Genomic DNA, 21,520 nt, shown 5'->3' on the forward strand with positions numbered 1-21,520 from the left:
ATGAGCATTTATTAAACATAATAAATCATAATTTAAAAAGTATTATATAGTGTATTATATTTAATCAATGAGGTGAATAGGTGGAAAAAAGGTTCCAATAAGACTAAAAGCTCAAACTAAGAAATAATTATGTACTCTAAATTTGACCAATCCACAACAAAGCAGTAAGAATTAAAATACTATTATTTTAAATAGATATTTTAAAATTCAACTTATTAAGTTTAGTGATGCATCAAAAAACCACATAAACCAACATTTCTTCTGTTATAATCTGGGTTTACTTAATGTCCTTTAAATTATCAATTTCTGTAATAAATAAGTATCTGAAATAATAGAAATCATAAATGGTTATTTCAGTTGTGGTTTTTGAATTAAAATCTACTATGATTATTGATTACCCCTAATAGTACATTTTGTACATTCCCCATCACAAGTAATCCTACAACATTGTTCATTAACAAAATAGGTACCTATTGTCCTAACTACTAATCTTGATAAAATCTGTTTCTGTTATAAAAATAAGTCGACATAGGTCAATTCTTTAAACTTAAGTTAGATAGAAATAAATAAGTAATAACTATTAATCATTTGTTAGGACATACATAAATACACATGGGACTCTCCAAACAGTCGAGTATATAATCAGATAGATCACATAATGATAAACAAAAGACATGCTGGTTGTATCAGAAAGGTGAGAACTAACTGAGGAGTGGATGCTGACTTGGACCATTACCTACTATTTGCACAATTTAATCTCAGATTCACTACAAAAGAATACAAGAAAATATATTTAACAACCCAATCAGAAAAAGAAACACTAACAATAGATTCCATGAGGAGCAATCTAAAAGAAGCCGTATTGCAGTGACCAATAGTGTTAGTGAATATTTAGGTATTGAAAAAAAGAAAAAGGTTGAAAAAATGATTCAAATGTGGAAGGAAGCGATAGATAAAAGAAATGAGTTACAATATATAGCATTGCACAATCTGTCGGCAATACCGATAGATACCTCAGCACAAAGTAAGATTGTAAACAAGACATAAAAAAAAGAAGAAATGAAAAGAAAAAGACTGAAGACTTGGAAATAAACAGATGCAATCCAAAAATATTCTTAATATAAGTGGCAATATTCAACAGGGCTATAAACCACTAACAAAAATATTAACAGATAAAATTGGAACTCTAATCACTGATGAAAACAAATAGTAAACAAATTTAAACATTTCTTCGAAAATCTATTAAATAGACCTCCTCACAACAATGACGATGAAAATATAGATTATCACATAGTGGAACCGGAAATTGAGGAACCTATTCAAAGCGATATCGATGCGGCAGTTGGCGGTCTCAAAAATAATAAGGCTTCAAGTGATCATGGTGTTGTAGCAGAATTGTTAAAAAAAAAGGATTACCGCTAAGGAAGAAATTGACAGAAGCGATTAAGCGTGTATGGAGAGTAAAAAGAATTCCAGATGACTGGTAAACCCGAAGGTAACCTAGAACTATAGAGGTATCTCATAAACTCGACTTGGTTGTAAAGTCCTAAGTCCTAACAACGGTAATATCATATTTCCAATGTAGTTTTCGAAAAGGTAAGTCAACTCCTGACCAAATCTTTGTGTTAAGACTTAAGACATAAGTTAAGTTTTGGAGAAGTAATATTATGAATTCGACGATGAATTACATGTATTATTCATAGACTTTAGACAAGCAAAAATGAACTATAGAAAGGATTAGAATTACTCGGAATATCAAAAAAGTGCATCAATTTAATAAAAATGTGATGAAAAAAACAATCTGTAAAATACGATTTTTCGGAAATTACTCGGAAACATTTAAAGTAAAATCTGACCTTCGCCAATGAGACTTTCTTTCTCCCACATCATTCAATCTAGCTCTGGAAAAATAGTAAGAGATTCGACGAACAGCGGAAAATGAACATAATTTGAGATTCAGTGATTTTGGATAAGGCGATGATATTGCAGTGTTGGGAATGACTAAGGAAGAAGTCACTCAAACAACTGAAAAACTACTTAAAGCAAGCAAGGCAACGGGTCCATACTCAAATTAAAACAAAACTAAGTAAATGATGATGTCGAGAATGGGAACAATTAGAATTCAAACGATATTTTGGTTAGCAATATGAAATTTAAAGTGGTGAATAAATTTTAATACTTAAAAGTAAATTTCAACAATAAGAATAATATTATGCATCAGGAAGTGAATGAAAGAATTGTGGGTTGGAACAAGCGGTATTATAGTATAGTCAAACTAATAAAATCAAAATTTCTCTCGTAGACATACAAAATATGCGTTTTTTATAGCAACTTACACTAAATAACACATGAATGCAAGGCATGGTTCGGTTCTTGACAAAAGGCGATGAGAGAAAATTAATAATATTTGAGAGAAAAATACTCTGGAACATCTATGCTCCACGATTCAACCAAGAAACAAATACATATCAAAGTATTATGTAGAGGAAACGAGGAATTACAGAAATTGAAACTCTTAGAGTTAAAAAAAAAAACTAGAGTGGTTTGGACACACTTGGAGAGCAGATGGGCTTCTAATAAAAAAAGTATTCGTCGAAAAAAAACAAAACAACCAACCAGAGACTTGAAAGAGAGAGACAAAAATGTGACCTTTGCGTCAACGTACAACAGAGGTAGATGGTGAGACTCTTGAAGGCAGCATTGGCCAATGGTCCTTAACGGACTAGTAAGCTGTCAATATGAAGGAGAAGAAAAAGAAAAAGAAGAAGAGATAATAAATACATCATTTAATAGTATACTTATCGAAAAAAACTTTTTACAATTAATGTTAATAGTACCTACTTAATAAGTTATTAAAATATCCATTATTTTAATTGAATTATTAATAATGAACAATAATTAAGACTTTAGAATTTGCAGTAATCGTATTCCTGTCCTATCACAAATTGTTGTTACTATAGGTACTTAATTTATTGATTTTTATATTTTCGGCATTCAGCCCCACGTGACTTCTGAGTAATCATTCAATGATGAATTTAATGTTATTAATGGGATTTGAAATTTGAATGGGCTGCAATTTCAGCTTTTACAACAACATTCTTTTGTATTTTATTTTATAATTTTATTTTTCAAAATGTATTCTACCACAGCGTGCCGGTGGCCCTAGACATGCCGTGTGTTCCTAAATTCATCAGATTGGTCAGCCGCTGGAGGGGAGGTAATCAAGCCGATTGACTTATCAGCAATCTGCTATTCTAAAGGACGGACTGAAATGAAACCCGATGGATTTTGATAACAATATGCAAAAGTTTAGGAACACACGGATAGTACCTACAATCGACACAATGATACCTGATTGCTTAATTAAAGTGTTTACACGATTTCAATCATAAAAGATTTATGAAATAAATACATCATATGTACGAACTATGCATGCTTAATGTTATTGTATAAGCTTTATAACATTTGTAACAATGCATCGTTAAATATTATGCTGCATTTTTTTCCGAAAAAGCATAAAAAAGATGAATAATTTATTTTTCATATCACACGGTTTGATCTTGCTTTGATCGGCTTGACAACTGACACGACAAATGCAATTTTTTAAATGATAATCTTCTTCTGAAACCGTCTAGAGAGGTCCAGGCCAGGCCGTATCTGTGGGGAATCCAGGGGATCCAGACCCCTCCCCCCACCAAAATATTTTTCAGTATTTTACAAATGTTTAAAATAACTATTTATTTTTATTACCAACATAAATATTTTCAGTTATAAATGGCTTAAACTCAAATTAAATTAACCGCTGACTATATGTACTAATGTACTACGTATAAAATGTTTATTAGAATAGTTCTTATTTATATCATTTTAGTTATTGATTGCTCGAATACTCAATTCGATTCCCCCCTCTCCACAAATAAAATTGGCACCCTAGATAAAGCCATGCGCCCATGCTATATATACTGTGTATAGATTTCCGGAGCGCATACTGGCGGATGCGATAAATTCAGATTTCGGACCACATTTTTTTCACTCTTATTGACCACGTCCTTCCTCTAATATTCATGTTCATAGTTCATGTATTTAATTTAATATTATGATTAATGACTAATGAGTAATGACTATTGACACTAATAACGTCAACTGATAACAAATATATGGTCTCGCAGTCTCGAGTTCCGTATGATGCATACCTAACTATTATATATAATAAATACAATACCTATAAAAATGTAGGAAATAAAAATGTCTCATCCGTTTACGGCTGAAAAATCTGTCTCATAAAAAAACACTTCACGTATTTTAATGTTATCGTATCGGCATGAACTCGGCATAATATACACAGTGCACACACATCTACATTTTACAGCATATATTCTATGCGACTGTGCTATATACAGTTAAACTTATAACCTAAAACGAGGGGGGGTTGGGGTTGAGGTGGTGCCAAACGCAGGTGGGAAAGCTAACAGGCTGAAGCACTCCCCCTCAATTACATGTATTTTTTTTTTAAATATTTAACAAGTTTCAAATATAGTAAAGCAGTAAGCAAGGACGTTTACGTATACATATACGTGCTAGGTCACGAATTAGCTATGGCAAACATAGATAAAAAAAATGGGACAGTGGGTACTGGACTCTGCTGTATAGTAGGTGTTGAGAGGGTCCCCTTAAATAGTAGCGAACGCAGGATTTTAGTTCGGTTATGGCTTTAACAAAGATTGATCACATACACCCGTGGGCGGGAGAGGTACAACAATTCATCCTCATTTACATTATTTTTTGCTAAAAAGTTTTTGTATAACATTGGTTACAACAAATTATAAATTTAGTCTACGTTATGAGTGTTTTATCTGGTCAATGGTCAATTATTGAGCCTTTAGGCCATAATAAACGTGGTAATAATCGATACACGATAATACACGACGATACACAATTATTGCGGACTTTTTTTTTAACCTTCAGGTTGGTTCACAACTCCAATTCACAGTTCGGACCGTTTGCTAGCTTTTTCTTTAAGTTCCTTAAATGATTTGACTCTTGCATCACATTTAATTTGTCCTATACAAAAGTTTTGGAGACATCCTGCAGTTTTCTTTCCTTCTATCATACCCTCTAATATCATATTTTATGCATCTCTTCTGGGTGTCTCAGGGCATGTCCGACCATTTTCCAAAGCCTCGCTTTAATCACATGATTATGTCTCTCGCGGTGCTGAGTACTTCTTCATTTGTTTTTCGCTTTATCCAACTTATCTTCAAACGCCTCCAACACCACATCTCAAAACTCAAACGTTTCAAGTTTTTTTTTCGGAGGTAAAATATTATTTGTATTTCCCAAAACACTTAAACATGGAGATCAAAGTGATATCCACGGAATGGATAATTATTAAAAGTTGAAACGTATCAAAAATAATAATACTCTATTACCAAAAGAATAATAGATATTATATAGGTACCTATTATATATTATGATCTAATATTTTATATTTATATCCAACATATTTATTTAAACTTAAACTTATCCGATAAACATCTGGATTTCAGTAACAATTTTATTAAGATTGTCAGTGCCGGGTTTTCCAATTTTCTACAGTTTTATACATTTGAAAATTACATTTTATACTTAAATTACTACCTTAATTATAATACTTCTCCACTACGATACTGTCCGATACCTAATAATGTGTTGGGGGTGGGAGGGGGGGAGGTATTGATCGGTGTATTATTACCGAAAATTACTTCAAGGGACTCTCACGCACTGTAGAATAGTCGGATTTCGTTAATTTTTTTTTTTATTTAAAAGAAAAGAACTTTTTTCAGGTTGGATTAGAGCCAGAATTTTAATTTTACTTTGAATAGTGCTAAAAAAACACGTCTGGAAAAGAACAAATATTGTGCATTATTCAAAAGCATATTTTGTGATTCTATAGTTATAATTTTGAAAATCAGACTTTAAAACGACCTGCAAAAATGTTCTCTTCTTTTAAATAAAAAAAAAATTAACGAAATCCGACAATTCTACGTGGCGTGAGAGCTTTTCCTGTAATACATGTTTTGTACTAAAAAACGCACTGACTCTGACTCTTTTAAAAAAAAATAACAAGAATAGGAAGATTTTAAAAATTAATACAATTAACAATATCTGTGTGACTGAGTTCGAAATGAAGAGGACGTAGTAACCAAATGTCATCTCCCGATCTCCGTCTTATAAATGTACAACATAGCAAAAACTGTTTTTGCGTGGAACAACTTTACTCCCTCTGTAGACTGAATTCATAATATCAGAATTACCAAAATTCCACAACGCATAGGGAAAAACTTAATCTGTGACGTAGTTTTAATTTTTTTGATAGCACCAGCCAATAATTTGTCATAATTAAATGAAAAAAAACCTAATGTTCTCAAACTAATAACTTTAAGTGTATTTATATTATTCAAATAATAAAAACTACTGCACAGATACAGTTCTCCCCTGTGTTGTGGAATTTTGGTAGTTTTACTATGAATGCATAGGGGGTAAAAGTGATAATTTATTTTCCCAGTGCGCCATTTTCCTTCCAACCGGCTCATGTAAAGTAATAAGTAATAAGTAATAACGATGATAAATAATATTTTAAACATTTTCAAACCATGCGATAGCTGGACAATAATTATAGTAACTCAAATAAGTGATTAAGCATGATAATTAATAAAACTTCGGTTGTCGTACAATGGAAAATCATCACATAATAATAACTAATAAGTGTATATAATATTGTAGTGATCGACATTCGACAACACGATCAGCCTGACACGGTATGATTTACGACTTACAAATAGTTAAAAATTTAAAATAACAAAAATTGTATGCGTGATTATTTTTTTTTTTGTTTGTGTTGTTACAACTTTGTTAAATAACTCCAACATGACGAATGCCGATAGCCAACTTTTCGATTGAAATTTAGACAACATAATTGGTAGGTACCTAATTTAAATGATTGTTAATTTGTATTTGTATTTTATAAAATAAATCTATTTTGTCGATTGCCGCGGATTGCCGAAAACCAATAATGCAGCAATACCAGCAGCAGCAGACGCTGTGCACACCACTACACTCCGTAGTCTGTACGGTAAAAACTAATAAAAATAATTAATAAATTTAAATTTAAATTCGTTCTGTAACAACACCACATTACGTCCACGGTCGTCTCATATACAGGGCGCTTATCACGCAACAATCATATTTTTGTTCCATTATCTACGGTCGGTGTCCTAGTTGCACTATGGCCGGAGTGGCCGTTGCGTGTCCGCGGGCCGCGGTGGTGACGACGACGACGACGACGACGACGACGCGCGACGTGCCTGTACGTTCATCGCAGCGTTAGTTTTTGTTCGTTATCGCTCGAATACGTCCCCCCCCCACGCCGTTGCACACCCCACTGAACATCCGCCGCCGCAGCAGTCTTTCGCTCCGGTAACACACACAGATAGGTATACGATATACAATATCACGAATTCGCTGTATTCACAGTGAATACTGAATAGTGATAGAAAAAAAAAAAAGGAAAAAAAACAACTCATATAAATAATATAAAAATAAAATAACGCGTTTCGTTTTTCCAACTTATCGCCCGTCGTCGGGCACGCCGCCGTTGTTTTTTTGGACTCGTCACCGTGTTTTTGTTCCTCCCGTTCACGACTTTTTTGTCATTAGACTAATCATTTCTCCGCTCCCGTCGATCATAGTCCGCCGCCGCCGCCGCCGCCGCCGACTACGGCAAATGCGCTATTTATTGCCCGACGTTTGCGTCCCAAACCCGTTGATTCCGTATTTCCGTTATCGCGCATTATAATATCGTATATCGCGCGGTACCCGATACGATATCGCGTCGTCCACTGGGCACTGGCTTGGTTTCACACTGAACACGGGTGACCGTCTGTAAGGTATTGAAATCTCTGACGTATGCGACGGTAACGTACAATAAATATCGCCGCTACCGTCGTCGTGCCACTGCTGTGACGCTGAGCGAGATGACCGAATACCGTGACGCCGCTGTAATCGAGCCCGCACAACAAGATTTGGCCTGAACATTCGCTGCCCGCTGTCACCGGTCCGCTGTAAATGTTCACTGGTACGTAGAACTTTGTGCCTGTAAAACGCGCACATCATGACATTACCGTCCGCTTCTGCGGATATTTTGTGTTAATATTTATATGCCTTTTGGGTACGTGTGCTAACTTTGGCCTTTTTTACTGTTTTGACCACTAGTTGCTGAGCATTTATTGTGTGAAATTATTTCCCCTGAGGGGTAAATGTGTCCGTTTTTCTTTTTTCTGGCTTGTTAGGTTTTGGTCATTAGACACATGTCACAAAAACTTTTACATTTTATCGGCAAGATAATAAAATATACCTATAGTGCTATGCATTTTAAAATGATTTGAATGTCCTACATACATTAGTAATTATTCAAGGCTGTCTACATTTGTTTTTAAATGTTGAATTACTATCAAAATGTTGTTACATGTCGATTGTTTAATATTACCAATAACAATTCAATAGTTACCTACCCATTATTCATTATAAATCTAAGATTGTAACAGAACTCAAATTTTTACAAAGGTACCTTTTAAATGTCTATTCAAATATATTTTACATGGGTACCTATTAAAGATAACATATTTTTATTTTTTTCAACAAATGTGTATTAGTTAACTGTTTTACAACTAAATAACATTTCTACTTAAAAAATAATTATGATCCACAAAAATATATCACTTGAGCTACCTATCTCTGTTCATATAAATTTTTATTGTTTTTGCATTTTTACCAACATATTAAACATAAGCTCAACTGGGGACGTTCTTGTTGGTGTTTATGACTGTTAAAATGTACTAAAACTAAATGTACAATATACAGTAAAAGAAATATAAAGTTTAAACAAATTTTTGTTGTTTACCTATACTTTTGTTTTCTTTTTATTATTCTAAGTAAATACATGGAATGTAGGTGTAACTTCCCGTTCTTTAAAATATTAAGCTCTGCTTAAATTTTTATTCTAATTTTTATTCTAAATGTGTTCATCTAGAGTAATAATTAGGGTTTAAGATATTAAACATAGATTTCCTATCTTCCCTGAACATACACTATTTAGCCATTATAACGGAGACAGAAACCACGGTTCTCCTCGCTCATACTGAAGCTTCTTAGTGATAAAAAAACTAACATTTAAACAAAAGTGTAAAAAGATTAATGATAGTGTGATTAATATGGTATCAGTTGTGTTGACTAACAAATTTTTATACAATTCCTCATCAATAAATCCATAGGTTTAATATCAATTGTTTAGGCCTTTAGGATATCTTATTATCTAGCTGCCCTTTTTCAATTTAGGTATAGGTGATATGATGGGTAAACTGCGTGAAAATTACATTCTCCCTTGTATTTTTGTATTGATAAATTTCTTGACCAACTAACTTTACATTTTAACAAAACTAATCAAGATTTTCAAGAAGAAAAATTTGATACGTATCGATACGTACCACCTCGTATCAAAGTCCGAGTCCAATAAGGGACGGTACGTATCGCTTGTATACTGCACGTGTAACTTCTTGAACGCTCAAAATTGCCTCGATACGTATCGATACACTCCAAATTCTTCCTTGAAAATCTTGAATGTAAACTCCTTTTGGTGTAGGCAATCTATGTAAAATCTACAATGCGCTTGCTGTGTAAAAAACTGATAAAGCATTTATAATTTCAAAATAGGTAAATTAGTATAGAAACTGTTACAACTTGCCTAAACATAAAATTATACAATACAACTATTTTTTTTTTTATTGAAATTTTGTAGTTTACAATTAATCTAGATATAACTATTTTACTATTTGAACTTTCATTTCTTCAATGACCTTAGTATCCCAACTTAAGAGCCACACCTGATATTAATATCAATTACCTATTAAAATTTATTTACACTTTTAGTCATTGGTTTAATTATAAATAATTACATTTATAATAATTGATAGAATATTATTTTTGTTTTCATTTTCAGATAATCCATCACTATGGGAAAGCTGCTTTCCAAAATTTTTGGTAACAAAGAGATGAGAATACTTATGCTTGGTTTGGATGCAGCTGGAAAAACAAGTATCCTTTTTTGTAAAAAACAAGATTTATAGCTTATAAATAAATTATGTATGTTAATTTAATAATTGAAAATTTAAATTATATATTTGCTTCTTACAATATATATTCTACAATTTTAATACTTCATATAGTTCCTTTTCAATAATGGATAGTTGCCAAACTGAAGTTATGTTTAAAACAATCTATTTTTTCTAATTTTAAATTACATACCTTAAGAATTCTTCTTAAGTAATTTTGGTTATTCATTGTAATATTATTTTAGAATTTACTCTGTAGCTTTAACTAAATACTTTACTTTATTACATTTATCCATATTTTAAATGCTGAAACACGTTTGTAAGACCATAATACTTCATTTACAATTCATATTGAATAATGGCATAATAATTGTATACTATATTATTTTTCTTATAATTTAAATTTAACTGAATACCTATATGACTAATATAATAGCAATTAAAATGCATAAGCTAATCAGAATACTCATTAAAATATTATCTAAGAGTGATACTACAGTTAAAGATGAAAACTTGATATTTACTATAAGCATAAGGGCTCCCATAATATATTTTGGTCTAAAGCTGTTGTTACAAAATTGTGAGGCAAAACTTGTATCCGTATGGAGATCTAATAGCTTAATTATTACGTTGCTTATTGTTTTATTTTTATATTTAACTGATTTGTATATTCTATAGTACCTTAGTTTATATAAGTTTGTTTTATTTTAATTATGGATGTTAAATAACTTTCAAATGGACATTTTTCCTATTAAAATATTTTAGCTATCTTGTACAAATTGAAATTGGGTCAATCTGTAACGACAATACCAACAGTTGGCTTCAATGTTGAAACAGTAATTTACAAAAATGTGAAAATTAATGTTTGGGTAAGTTGTTAGGTTATTAGTTGTGTTTAAATGCAAATATGAAATTAAATAAATGGTCAATTTAATTTTTCTTAGGACGTCGGAGGTCAAGACAAAATACGTCCACTATGGCGACACTACTATACGGGCACACAAGGTTTAATCTTTGTAGTGGATTGTGCAGATCGTGATCGTATAGATGAAGCTAAGCAAGAGTTACATAGGATAATAAATGACAGAGAGATGAGGGATGCAATAATTTTAATATTTGCCAACAAACAAGACTTGACCAATGGTATGCATTGTAATACTTTTTAATTTTAAATTCATCCTGATTTAATGTGTTATTATTTAGCAATGAAACCACACGAAATACAAGAAAAACTTGGATTAACAAGAATACGAGATAGAAATTGGTATGTTCAACCATCGTGTGCTACCACAGGAGATGGATTACATGAAGGCCTTGCTTGGCTCACATCAAATTTTAAACAATGATACCGAAGTATAACACAATATTATACTTATTATATCATTATTCAATTTAAAAGAAGCTTAGGACTTAAAGAAATTCCAAACGTACAAATTGAGTACATTACCTGTTAAATGTAAAAGTGAACATCAATATTTAAACTAAGATGTCCATTTTAATAAATAACTGCTCTTTGAGAGGACTGGCCTAATAAAATACTGAATTATTCACAATTGTTTTAATATTATATTTATAATTTGTAATATGTACTGAACAAAATTGTCATAATATGCTAAAACTGCCTAACTATCCTTTTGATGTGTATATTTGTAAATTGATTCCCAATCAGTATCATTATGCATATTAGCTTAAACAATAAAAAGTAAGCAATATTATTATATTTATACATATAAATTAATTAATGATGATTTAATATTTGTTCTCAAGTTTAGAATATTTTATCCAGGCCTGTAAATTAGTTTATTTAATATGTACTAAGTATCATAATATTTTATACATAAATACAGTTCATAATAATTAGGATTTTATTTAAAAAATTGTAATAATATTGTTTCATGCGTGGAAGAATCCTATTTTTTATTTTTATTGTTATTTATTATTTTGTACAAAATATTGAATAAATATATAAAAAAAAAAATTATCTTTTTAATTGTAATATGTTTGGCAAGGTACAATTTCTACAATCCTCTTACCTTTAGATCCTGAACTGAACAAAGAATTAATCAGTTTTACAGTGATGTGGATTTTTTTTCCGGTAAAAATATTTGAAAATATATATAATATAAAAATATATAATGTCTTTCGGCAATTGAAACAATTTTTTTGATAAGTATGAAGCTCAAAATAATATTATGTCAAGTTGAACGAAGTTAACTGACTAAATCTCACAAAAATATTTTAGATTCTGAGGAAATTTAAAGTTTAAAATTTAAATGCATTGGTTTTAAATCTTCTGTTTCTGTGTATCATACCTAGTGAGGTATACAATATAAGAATGTTTCATTCTTAAACATTGGAGGTGATTTCTAATAGCAAATTGGATCTAGTTGGTACTTGAATGGGAAGGGGTCATATTCAAAATTACCAATACTTGTGCAAATAAAGGAAGTTTCAAACCTTATCAGTTATAATGACTAATGGGCATATATTAAATCTTCAATTTATGATAAACTATTGATACGAAAAAAGTTTGGAGCTGAACTGTCAGGCACTATCAGCCTCTATTTAATCTATTCTGTGCTATTTCTAAGAATAGGAACTTACTTATTAATTTTTCTGTGAAAGTAATACAGTAGATGAACTAATTTTTGTCAAGAACATCAGATATCATACAACAATAAATAATTATCATTATAAAGTCCATATTATATTTTATTCTTGTAAGTTGTAAGTCAGTATCACATATCGTGGAATGGTGTGTATAACCAATTAGATTTTTGGTATAAATAGATTAAAATAAGTAAATATAAAAAAAAATGTACATAGAATATTAAAATTTTAATGTTGAAATAATTTTCAAAATATGTCTGCTCTTTTTGAGGTATATATAGACATTTCCAATTGTTAAATTTTTTTTAACTACCCACACCCATACATTTTTTTCTTAGTTGATAAGCTTGAAAAATTCATGTGACGTTCCTCATAACTTCATCAGCTATAATATGTCATAAATCATAAATTGTTCTTTGAACAATGCAAACAGTTTCGAATAGCAGTAACAATTTTTTTTTATCATTGTTATTTGTATGAAGTTTAACGTTTGACTCAATTTGTTAAAACCACAAACGCTTACAAATTATTTTGTTGATCAAAAGTGTAACAATATTCAATATTTAAGACTTAAAAATGTAATTGAATTTACTGGAATTAAAAATTAAAGTTAGCCACCAAACTATATTCATTATTTATTAGTGTTTGAAGTCTTGAAGATTGAATTTGAATATACCTACCTAGGCAATTGGTTATTTATATCAAAAATAACAATTTGAGTTATTTTGATGTAGGTAGTTTAAAAAAATATTAATCTTAGAAACCTGCAATACCTATAGGAATTCCATTAAAGTATGTTATCTTTAGAATGCACAATGTGATTATAATTTTATTTAGACTAGTTTTAAGCTAAGTATTATAATATAGCAATTTTATTAGGCATATGAAATTTTCAAATTTTCAATTTTTTTTCTAAAAACTTTTGATAAAAATTAATTTTGAAAATATAACAGATACAAAAATTCTCATAAGTCACAAGTTATTACTCATTAGTTAATTACTGTTAATTTTTTCTTATTTCAATCAAAAAATATCTAAAATAAGAACAGTTTTATATAGACTTTTGATGAATTATAGAAATGTCAAATGTAGGTACCTAAAGGAAATTTGACTACTAGACATGGAACTTTTTGACAGGTATACTCTACACAATGCAATTTTTAAACCTTATATTAATTCTACCACGAAGCAAATCGTACAGTTTTATAGTACTTAGATTCGTAACTCGTATGTTTAAAATATTAATATATGATTATAGAAATATATAATATTATAAAATATTGATTTACCTACTTATAACTTATAAGTTATAACTGATATAATTTAGTATAATATATGATATAGTCGGTAAAAAATAGTTCATCCTATATTCCTATTGTATTATACTATTAGGTACTTTTTTTAATAGTAATTAGTAGGTAATATTTGTACCTATATATAAATATAAATAAATTAAGAAAAATGAGCACCTATGAGTACTCGGGAGGTTCAGAATCAGAATAACTGTTTTGTGTGATGTATACCTACAACCCCTTTGGGCCTACAACTGTATGTCTAGGTGACTGTGTCTCGCAATCCGTTCGCATAATAAATTATTTAAATCATTGTTATTACTTATTACTTATTAGACAGTGTAACTTATATTGTAGGTATAGTTCTATTTCTATAATAGCAATATCAACCTAATTGTGTAGTTACAATACGGTCTATTCCCACGTATTTTTATGTTTTGATTTATTTTTAAGTTTTTTGTTCTCGGTGTACAATCATAACCCAATAGGTACCAAGTGGAAAAGGTAGAAAAGCGGTATACATTTCAAAACTTCACTCAAATATCAACCATCAAAATATTCTTAGTGGAACTGGATTTACCTAATATAATAAATGCCAGATGGTCATAGGTATAATTTACTTAGTAAGTAATAAAAATTAAAATTCCGTAAGTTTTAAGGTGATTATTTTTTTTATTTAGTATTCCATATAATAGTATTCCATAGCAGTTTTGGGTTGCTATAAATTTCCGAGTGGATTTTTCATTTTTCAAACTAGAAATCTAGAGACTAGAATAGATATGAAAACAAAATTAAAATCATTTTAACAATGAACAAACAGAACAATCACAACCCTTTACATGCGGCCATCAGTGATAATTCACTTAATGCTGCTTTAGACGTTCATTGTCCATTGTATAATATGTGTTTCATTTTCCATTGTATAAAATATATTACCACAATAAGTGGGAGGAGAAAAGCAGCAAATATATCAATTAAATTCGATTGATACAAATTTAAGTGAACCTTTTGACTTTTTAACAGTTCTTTCGATTTGTTTTTATTTCTTATTACATACTCAGTCCAGTAAACTGCCGTTTCGAGAGGTGATTGTGGTCGATCATTATACAACTGTTGCAGTTTTTTCATGTTAATCCTGAAATTAAACAACAAATTTAGTAAACTAGAACAAAAATCAAATCAAATAAGGGCTAAGAAATTCGATATATCCATACGTATATTTCTCGGCCAATGCTTCATTAATAGCATTGAAAAGATGATCACTATCCAAATGTTTGTATTCTATAGCGACAGCCACTTGTTTTCCAACCAACAAATTGGTATTAAACATTTGATCGCCAAATATCGGTATAGCTACCATTGGTTTACCACAGTGTATTGTTTCGATTACGCTCATCATACCAGCGTGTGATATAAATAGTAGTACCTTTGGATGAGCTACAAAACGTTTTAAAATTATTTTGCTTGTATAAAAAATATGTCATCGTTGTCTATCAACCTAAGAGATCTCGCTGTGGAAACCATTTGACCATTTTTACATTCACTGGTAACTGTATTTTGTATTTTTCAGAATCGAACTTCATAATGACTCTTTGTTTAACTTTCGAAAATGCATCGAGTATGTTGTACAGCTTATCGGCACTCAACGATTCTTCCGACACCACAGTGCCCAAACTGAATAAGATCACACCACGATCGGCATTATTTATGAAATCGTTCAAGTCCTATGTATTCATCAACAGACAAACATTGAAGCATGAAATTACATTTTTAGGTTATCCTTAATATACTTTGTAATGATTTTTTTATTACTTGCGGGATAGGTTTTTCATCGACTACGTGAATACCACCAACCTCAACGATTCCGGGCAGTTGGGGAAAGGGTAAAAACATGCTGTGATAATTATTCGTCATAATCATGCTTAAATTAGCCATACTTTTTATTGCTGATTCCGTTTGTATTCCGTAATGATGATTATTAATTTGCCGAATTATGGGGGTGTAAATCCAATTAAACGCGATGTAGATGATTGCGGTTTTCACAATATTACTGATTCGCTGGAAAAATGACATACGGTCCGAGGAATCGCTGAGAATATTAGGCATATAAGACATGGTCGTATCCATTCCCATCACATCGTTTATCCACGGAAATGTGATCATTGGACAGAAGCCAACAATCGGTGCGTCTACAACTGTGGCGATCGGTGCAAATATTGGTGTAGATGTAAAAAATTCGGCCAACACCAAGTCGAATTTCCGACCGGACTGTAGGAGTTTCGCCACTGTCGGATGACTGAGAATAGTCGCGTATGTGTTGGCGTTTCCGATTACTCGAGTTATCGATTTCATTATTCCATTGTTGCTGGTCTTGAATTTCGAATGCGGTTTCAACCCAGCAATGTCTATCTGTGATAGATTTGCTCTTTCCACGGCATCCGGGAAGTTGGTGATGGCCAATATTTTGTGTCCGCGATCCAACAACCTGTGGATTAGTGGTCGGACGACACGGTAATGACTCTGGGCAGTCGTCGGGAATATGACCAGGATTTCCGACGACCCGGTCGGTGCGATTGTTAAGGCACAAAAAACGAAGGCGGCAAACACAGCTGACCTCATTTTGTTATTCGCTTCTTTATTCCATCCACGAATATTGGGCGTACAGCTTTTATCAATCCTTAAATATGATTTATGATATATTAGGTAAACGAATTTGTCAGAATTTATAGGTTTTGTTTCTGTAATAATAACTATTAAACATAATGGTTAGATTACCTTAATATGCTTGATTCAATCGTAAAATTCAATATAGGTAAAAAAAATTAATTTGTATTACGACATGTAAGTTTGTATAAGTGTAACTAAAATATATTTTACAATGTATATTAAATAGGCTTATGCTCAAACGATTTTTGATTTACTTATAACGTATGGGTATGTTGTATGTATAAGACATAAGTGCTTACTAGTTACTATAATGAATGACATCAAAATACTGCAAACTGAAAATAGCTACACAATTTAAGAGGTATACTCGCTGTATATGCAATGTACCCACTTATGTATCTATATATCAATATGAAAAATAGCTATATAGCCTGCAGTTAGTGTATAATTATATTATGGAGTGTTAATCATAAGTTATAACTACCGAAGAACCGAACTTATAACCTTCGAGTTTAATTATTGCCATGAAGGATAATTAGTTCAAACTGCGCGAATGCTTATTGAGAACAATAATTATCACCTTCAAATATACATAGCAATTTCTAATACTAATATAGTATCGAAGACAATTTCAAAAAGAACTGTCTATCTATATAGACCTTCAGTTGAAACTAATCTACCTGCATATCTACTAAACAGTAAGCACTAACCTAATTTATTTTATAAACTATAAGTTTATAAATGCTATAAATATAGGCACGTAGCTAAATAATAGGTAAGTTGTAGTAGGTAGTTGTACCAAAATTCGTAGAAAGTAAAATATTGAAATATGCAATTGGTTGGTACCTACTATCAGTTATAAAATTTTGAAAATTACCTATAAATATTTCATTTTTGAATACATTTTATTTACAGTGTTATGAGCTAGGTAGTGCCCCAGGGAAGGAAACAAATAAAGCGCCGACATCATCTTTGCAGAGTGGCTATTAGATAATAGTTAGTTCAAAATATTAATTATTATTCAAAGCTATTTTATATTATAAATTACCAAGGCAGTCAAATAGATACTATAACTACTAATTATTGTACCCACTATAGTTTCAACTTGATTTTTACCAAATTGAACATTGACTAAATTTGTATTTACATTTTATCTTTACTTGGGTATGTGTATCGTGTACGTATGCCTCTGGGTAAGGTAATAGGAGTTATAGGTAGGTACACCTTTATATAAGGTAGTAACATTGATTAAATATAGTATATTTAATCAATGGTAGTAGGTATAGGTATCTATTCATAATTCATAAGCCTAAATACTTTCTAAGTAGTAGGTACCTACTTAAATAGTACGTTTAATATGCTGGTAAGTTGAGCGTATTCTGAACGGGATTAGAATTTAGAGGTGCGACCACCATTAAATATTTTCAAAAAATATATTTTTTTCGACAAGACCATATAATTTCTATAGCATGCTTGTATTTATAATTTATTAGGTTCATATTTTGTAATTTAAATAATTGAAGATAAAAAAGTTCAATTTTACAACCAAAATTTTCCACTAGCTATACGCGTCTGGTTATAGTATAGTTTCTAGTTATGTTGCTCGAAAATATAGTATCTATGAATAGTTAAATTATTTTAATATTAAAAAAAATATGAAAAGTTTATTAAAATTGAAGAAAAGAATATAGGTATGTAAGTATAATACAACAGGGAATCGGAAAAAATAAAAAAAATGTTTTGTTATTCAAAAACGAAGGTTTGAAAAGACTTAAAATGTTCAACAAATATTAATATAACAAACCTATTTACGAGTATATTCTATGGAAATTAGTAATTTTTAAATTTGTATTCGATTTATGTTTAGCAAAATTTGTATTTGTAGGAAGCTTCAGTTGTCAAACTGAATACAAGGTTTCTCATGGCAATTTAAAAATATAGTCATCATTTTCATTTCATTTTCATTAATATTCACGAATTATTTTGTAGATACAATATATAGGCTGACACAGTAACATGTGTCCAACGTCTATCAGATGTACTGAAATGCTACATCATTTTAGGGCAAATAATAAACATTTTTTTGGTAAATGGGTAGCAAAAAATGAAATTTATAAAATATTACAATAATTAGGTAATTTCGTTTAAATAAAATATTTAAAATATGTTAAAAAACATAAATAGGTAGGTACCAATAAGCTACTTGAAGTTCTTAGAGAATTAACATTATTTTATTCATATAAAAAAATAAAATTATAATATGAGACTAGTTACTGCAATACAATTTACCTACATAATATATAGGTACTTTGTATTATGCATATGTTTACTTTAACAATAAGACTACTGAATGTACCTATATGAATATGGCGAATATTTAAAGATTGCGGCAAATATATATCTTAGGGCAAGTCCGTGCCTGTTTGAATTTATATTATTCCGATGAAATTCGTTAGCAAAATATTTTCTGATAATTTAATTTTCAAACGTATACGTTTCCAACCAAATACTTAAAAAATATGTTCCAAATCAATGCAGTTCCAGTTAAATATAATTAAAAAAACCATTTTTTTCAACCAATTATTTTCCAATAAAATATGTCGTACATACATATATATATTTTCTTATTAAACTATAAATTCTTATAATACTATAACTCTACTCGTATCTCACAGCCCACAGGTAATACAAACTAATAATATTTATAAATATTATAATATAGGCATAGATGAATTCTAAGACCGTGGTGCAATGTGTGCTGTGATTTCCGATAATGACTGAATGTATGATTAGGTAGATTGAACATTAGATTTGGTAGAAACTATATACGAATTAATATTATTTAGGTGTGAGTGTGAGTACGATAATAGGTACTATAATCCATAGTCCAAGTTCAAAATATTGCAATTATGGTCATAAGTACTATTATTAGTATATCATATACATATAGGTGCCTCCTCTCTCTATTATTTAAGAATCGACCATCGTATCAGTTTTATAGGCAGTGTTTTTTTCATACTAATTTGTAATGAACTAATACTAATACTAAAAACTTACCTACTTTTATAATATTAAGGACGATATTATTTTATTGGTAAACCTAATTATTATCTTGAAATTTCCGCTCGATACCTTTAGGTACCTACTTAGTACTTACATAGCTATATATTTATTTAATGGATATACATAAGGGATATATTTTAATAAATTTACCTTTTATTACCCAACTATTGACAAAAAATGTTGACATTTTAAGCAATGTACAGTTTACTTAAACAACCTATATCGTTGGCTGTTACTTTCTAAAGTCCAAACCATTATATAGTAAAGTTAAACTTGACATATGAAAAAGAAACAAGATAAGTACATCAAAGTATCTGATGTAAAGCCTATGTAGTTATAAATTCGAAGCCAATATGGAGGTATAAATAATGGAGAAGGGTGCATACAAAGTCGAAATATTATGGGTTTGGAACTGGATTATCGGGAAAAAAAATTCGCCATTGAAAAACATATTGTGTAGGAACTGTGTAGAAAATAAAAAATAAATTTATAATTTATAAATTTAATAATTACAATTAAGCAATCTACAGATGCCTTTGCACATAATATTACGTAGGTAGGTTTATAATATTATATATACTAACATGTAAATTAATGTATTTTGACTTTTTATATAGACTTCATTTATACGTACTGTAGATGAAGTTGTACTAGAACTATGTAGTATGAATACATGATTAATATAAAATAAAAACTTCTTACCTAGTTAATGCCTAATTATAAGTCCAAAGTCCAAATATTGATGACCCTGCAGACAGTGGTCCGGAACTATTTTTTTTTTTTGATGGACAGTTGAAACTGGGTTCAGGATTGTATTATTCCCCCTTCCCATAAACTAATACTTGAATAGTTTAATGCATTTGTAATAGGTGCCTACCAAGATATAATTAACTTATTATATAATCATGATAGGTATCAGCCAATAAGCTATTCTAGTATCATACTTATGAATTACTTTGTGTGTATAAGTTCATGATTATAATATTATTAATGTAAATACTCATAATAAAAATTCAATGATCTCAAGCATAGATAACTAAAAATTCAATGATCTCAAGCATAGATAACTAAAAATGAATCAATAACTCGGGTAGATAAAGAAAAAATGTAAATGTTTGGCTACTACAAATATTATAATCATCCGAGGTAAAGTAGGGACAATTGTTTAAACTATAGGCATAGTTAATAAATCGGAATTTAGACATTTATATTGTTACTTTATCGTTTTCAGTTTATATTTGTGACATGAAAAAGATTATAATTATTATTGTTATTAATTTAGTCAGTTAATGGAACAGTGATTAATAATTATTTAGTGATCACATAGGTAGATATACGCAAGGCAATTTTTTTTGTAATTAATTAGTACTGTAGTACTAATGCTTAAAGGTAAAATAAATTACTAATAAAATCATAAATTATACTTGTAATATCATAGGCTAATAGACCGTCTTCGCTCAGAATTGTTTTTTTATATGCAAAAACTTTATACCTTTGAATTTAAATTGAACACATCCATTACTGTAAATTATCATGACACCAAATGTACAGCCGAGTGTTATCCACTTATCCACTTTCTGAATTTGTATGTGTTTAATAAAATTATATTTGGACATGAATAATTACCCCTTACGCGTCACCAAAGGTAATAAATTAAGTATTAGTTATACATTATTAGTTATTACTATACAAATAAAATTAGAACTCTACATCCAAAAATGTAACAGGATATATTATTTACTA

The 21,520-nt window shown here is 30.1% G+C and overlaps 2 protein-coding genes across 4 annotated transcripts; one reads left to right on the forward strand and one right to left on the reverse strand.

The window, feature by feature from the left end:
- The first annotated feature begins 7,427 nt into the window (after positions 1–7,427).
- On the forward strand, positions 7,428–11,662 carry LOC111029171 (ADP-ribosylation factor 6). The gene is made up of 5 exons (XM_022308060.1): positions 7,428–8,113; positions 10,034–10,128; positions 10,911–11,014; positions 11,090–11,288; positions 11,349–11,662. The coding sequence occupies exons 2-5, from the start codon at positions 10,047–10,049 to the stop codon at positions 11,489–11,491; spliced, it is 528 nt and encodes a 175-aa protein (XP_022163752.1). The 5' UTR covers positions 7,428–8,113; positions 10,034–10,046; the 3' UTR covers positions 11,492–11,662.
- A 3,037-nt stretch (positions 11,663–14,699) lies between these two features.
- Positions 14,700–21,448, reverse strand: LOC111029189 (UDP-glucuronosyltransferase 2B4-like). 3 transcript variants are annotated; one of them, XM_022308101.1, is made up of 5 exons: positions 21,270–21,448; positions 15,860–16,724; positions 15,546–15,771; positions 15,262–15,484; positions 14,700–15,182 (listed from the first exon to the last, which is right to left on the reverse strand). In XM_022308101.1, exons 2-5 carry the CDS (start codon positions 16,664–16,666, stop codon positions 14,930–14,932), a joined length of 1,509 nt encoding a protein of 502 aa, XP_022163793.1. In that variant the 5' UTR covers positions 16,667–16,724; positions 21,270–21,448; the 3' UTR covers positions 14,700–14,929. The 3 variants fall into 3 exon arrangements, with proteins under 3 accessions (XP_022163793.1, XP_022163790.1, XP_022163791.1); XM_022308098.1 differs by lacking the exon at positions 21,270–21,448 and adding an exon at positions 20,480–20,599; XM_022308099.1 differs by lacking the exon at positions 21,270–21,448 and adding an exon at positions 16,823–17,118.
- Positions 21,449–21,520: the final 72 nt, after the last annotated feature.

Source organism: Myzus persicae, unplaced genomic scaffold (assembly GCF_001856785.1).
Source record: "Myzus persicae strain clone G006 unplaced genomic scaffold, MPER_G0061.0, whole genome shotgun sequence".
NCBI classification, from domain to species: Eukaryota; Metazoa; Arthropoda; class Insecta; order Hemiptera; family Aphididae; genus Myzus; species Myzus persicae.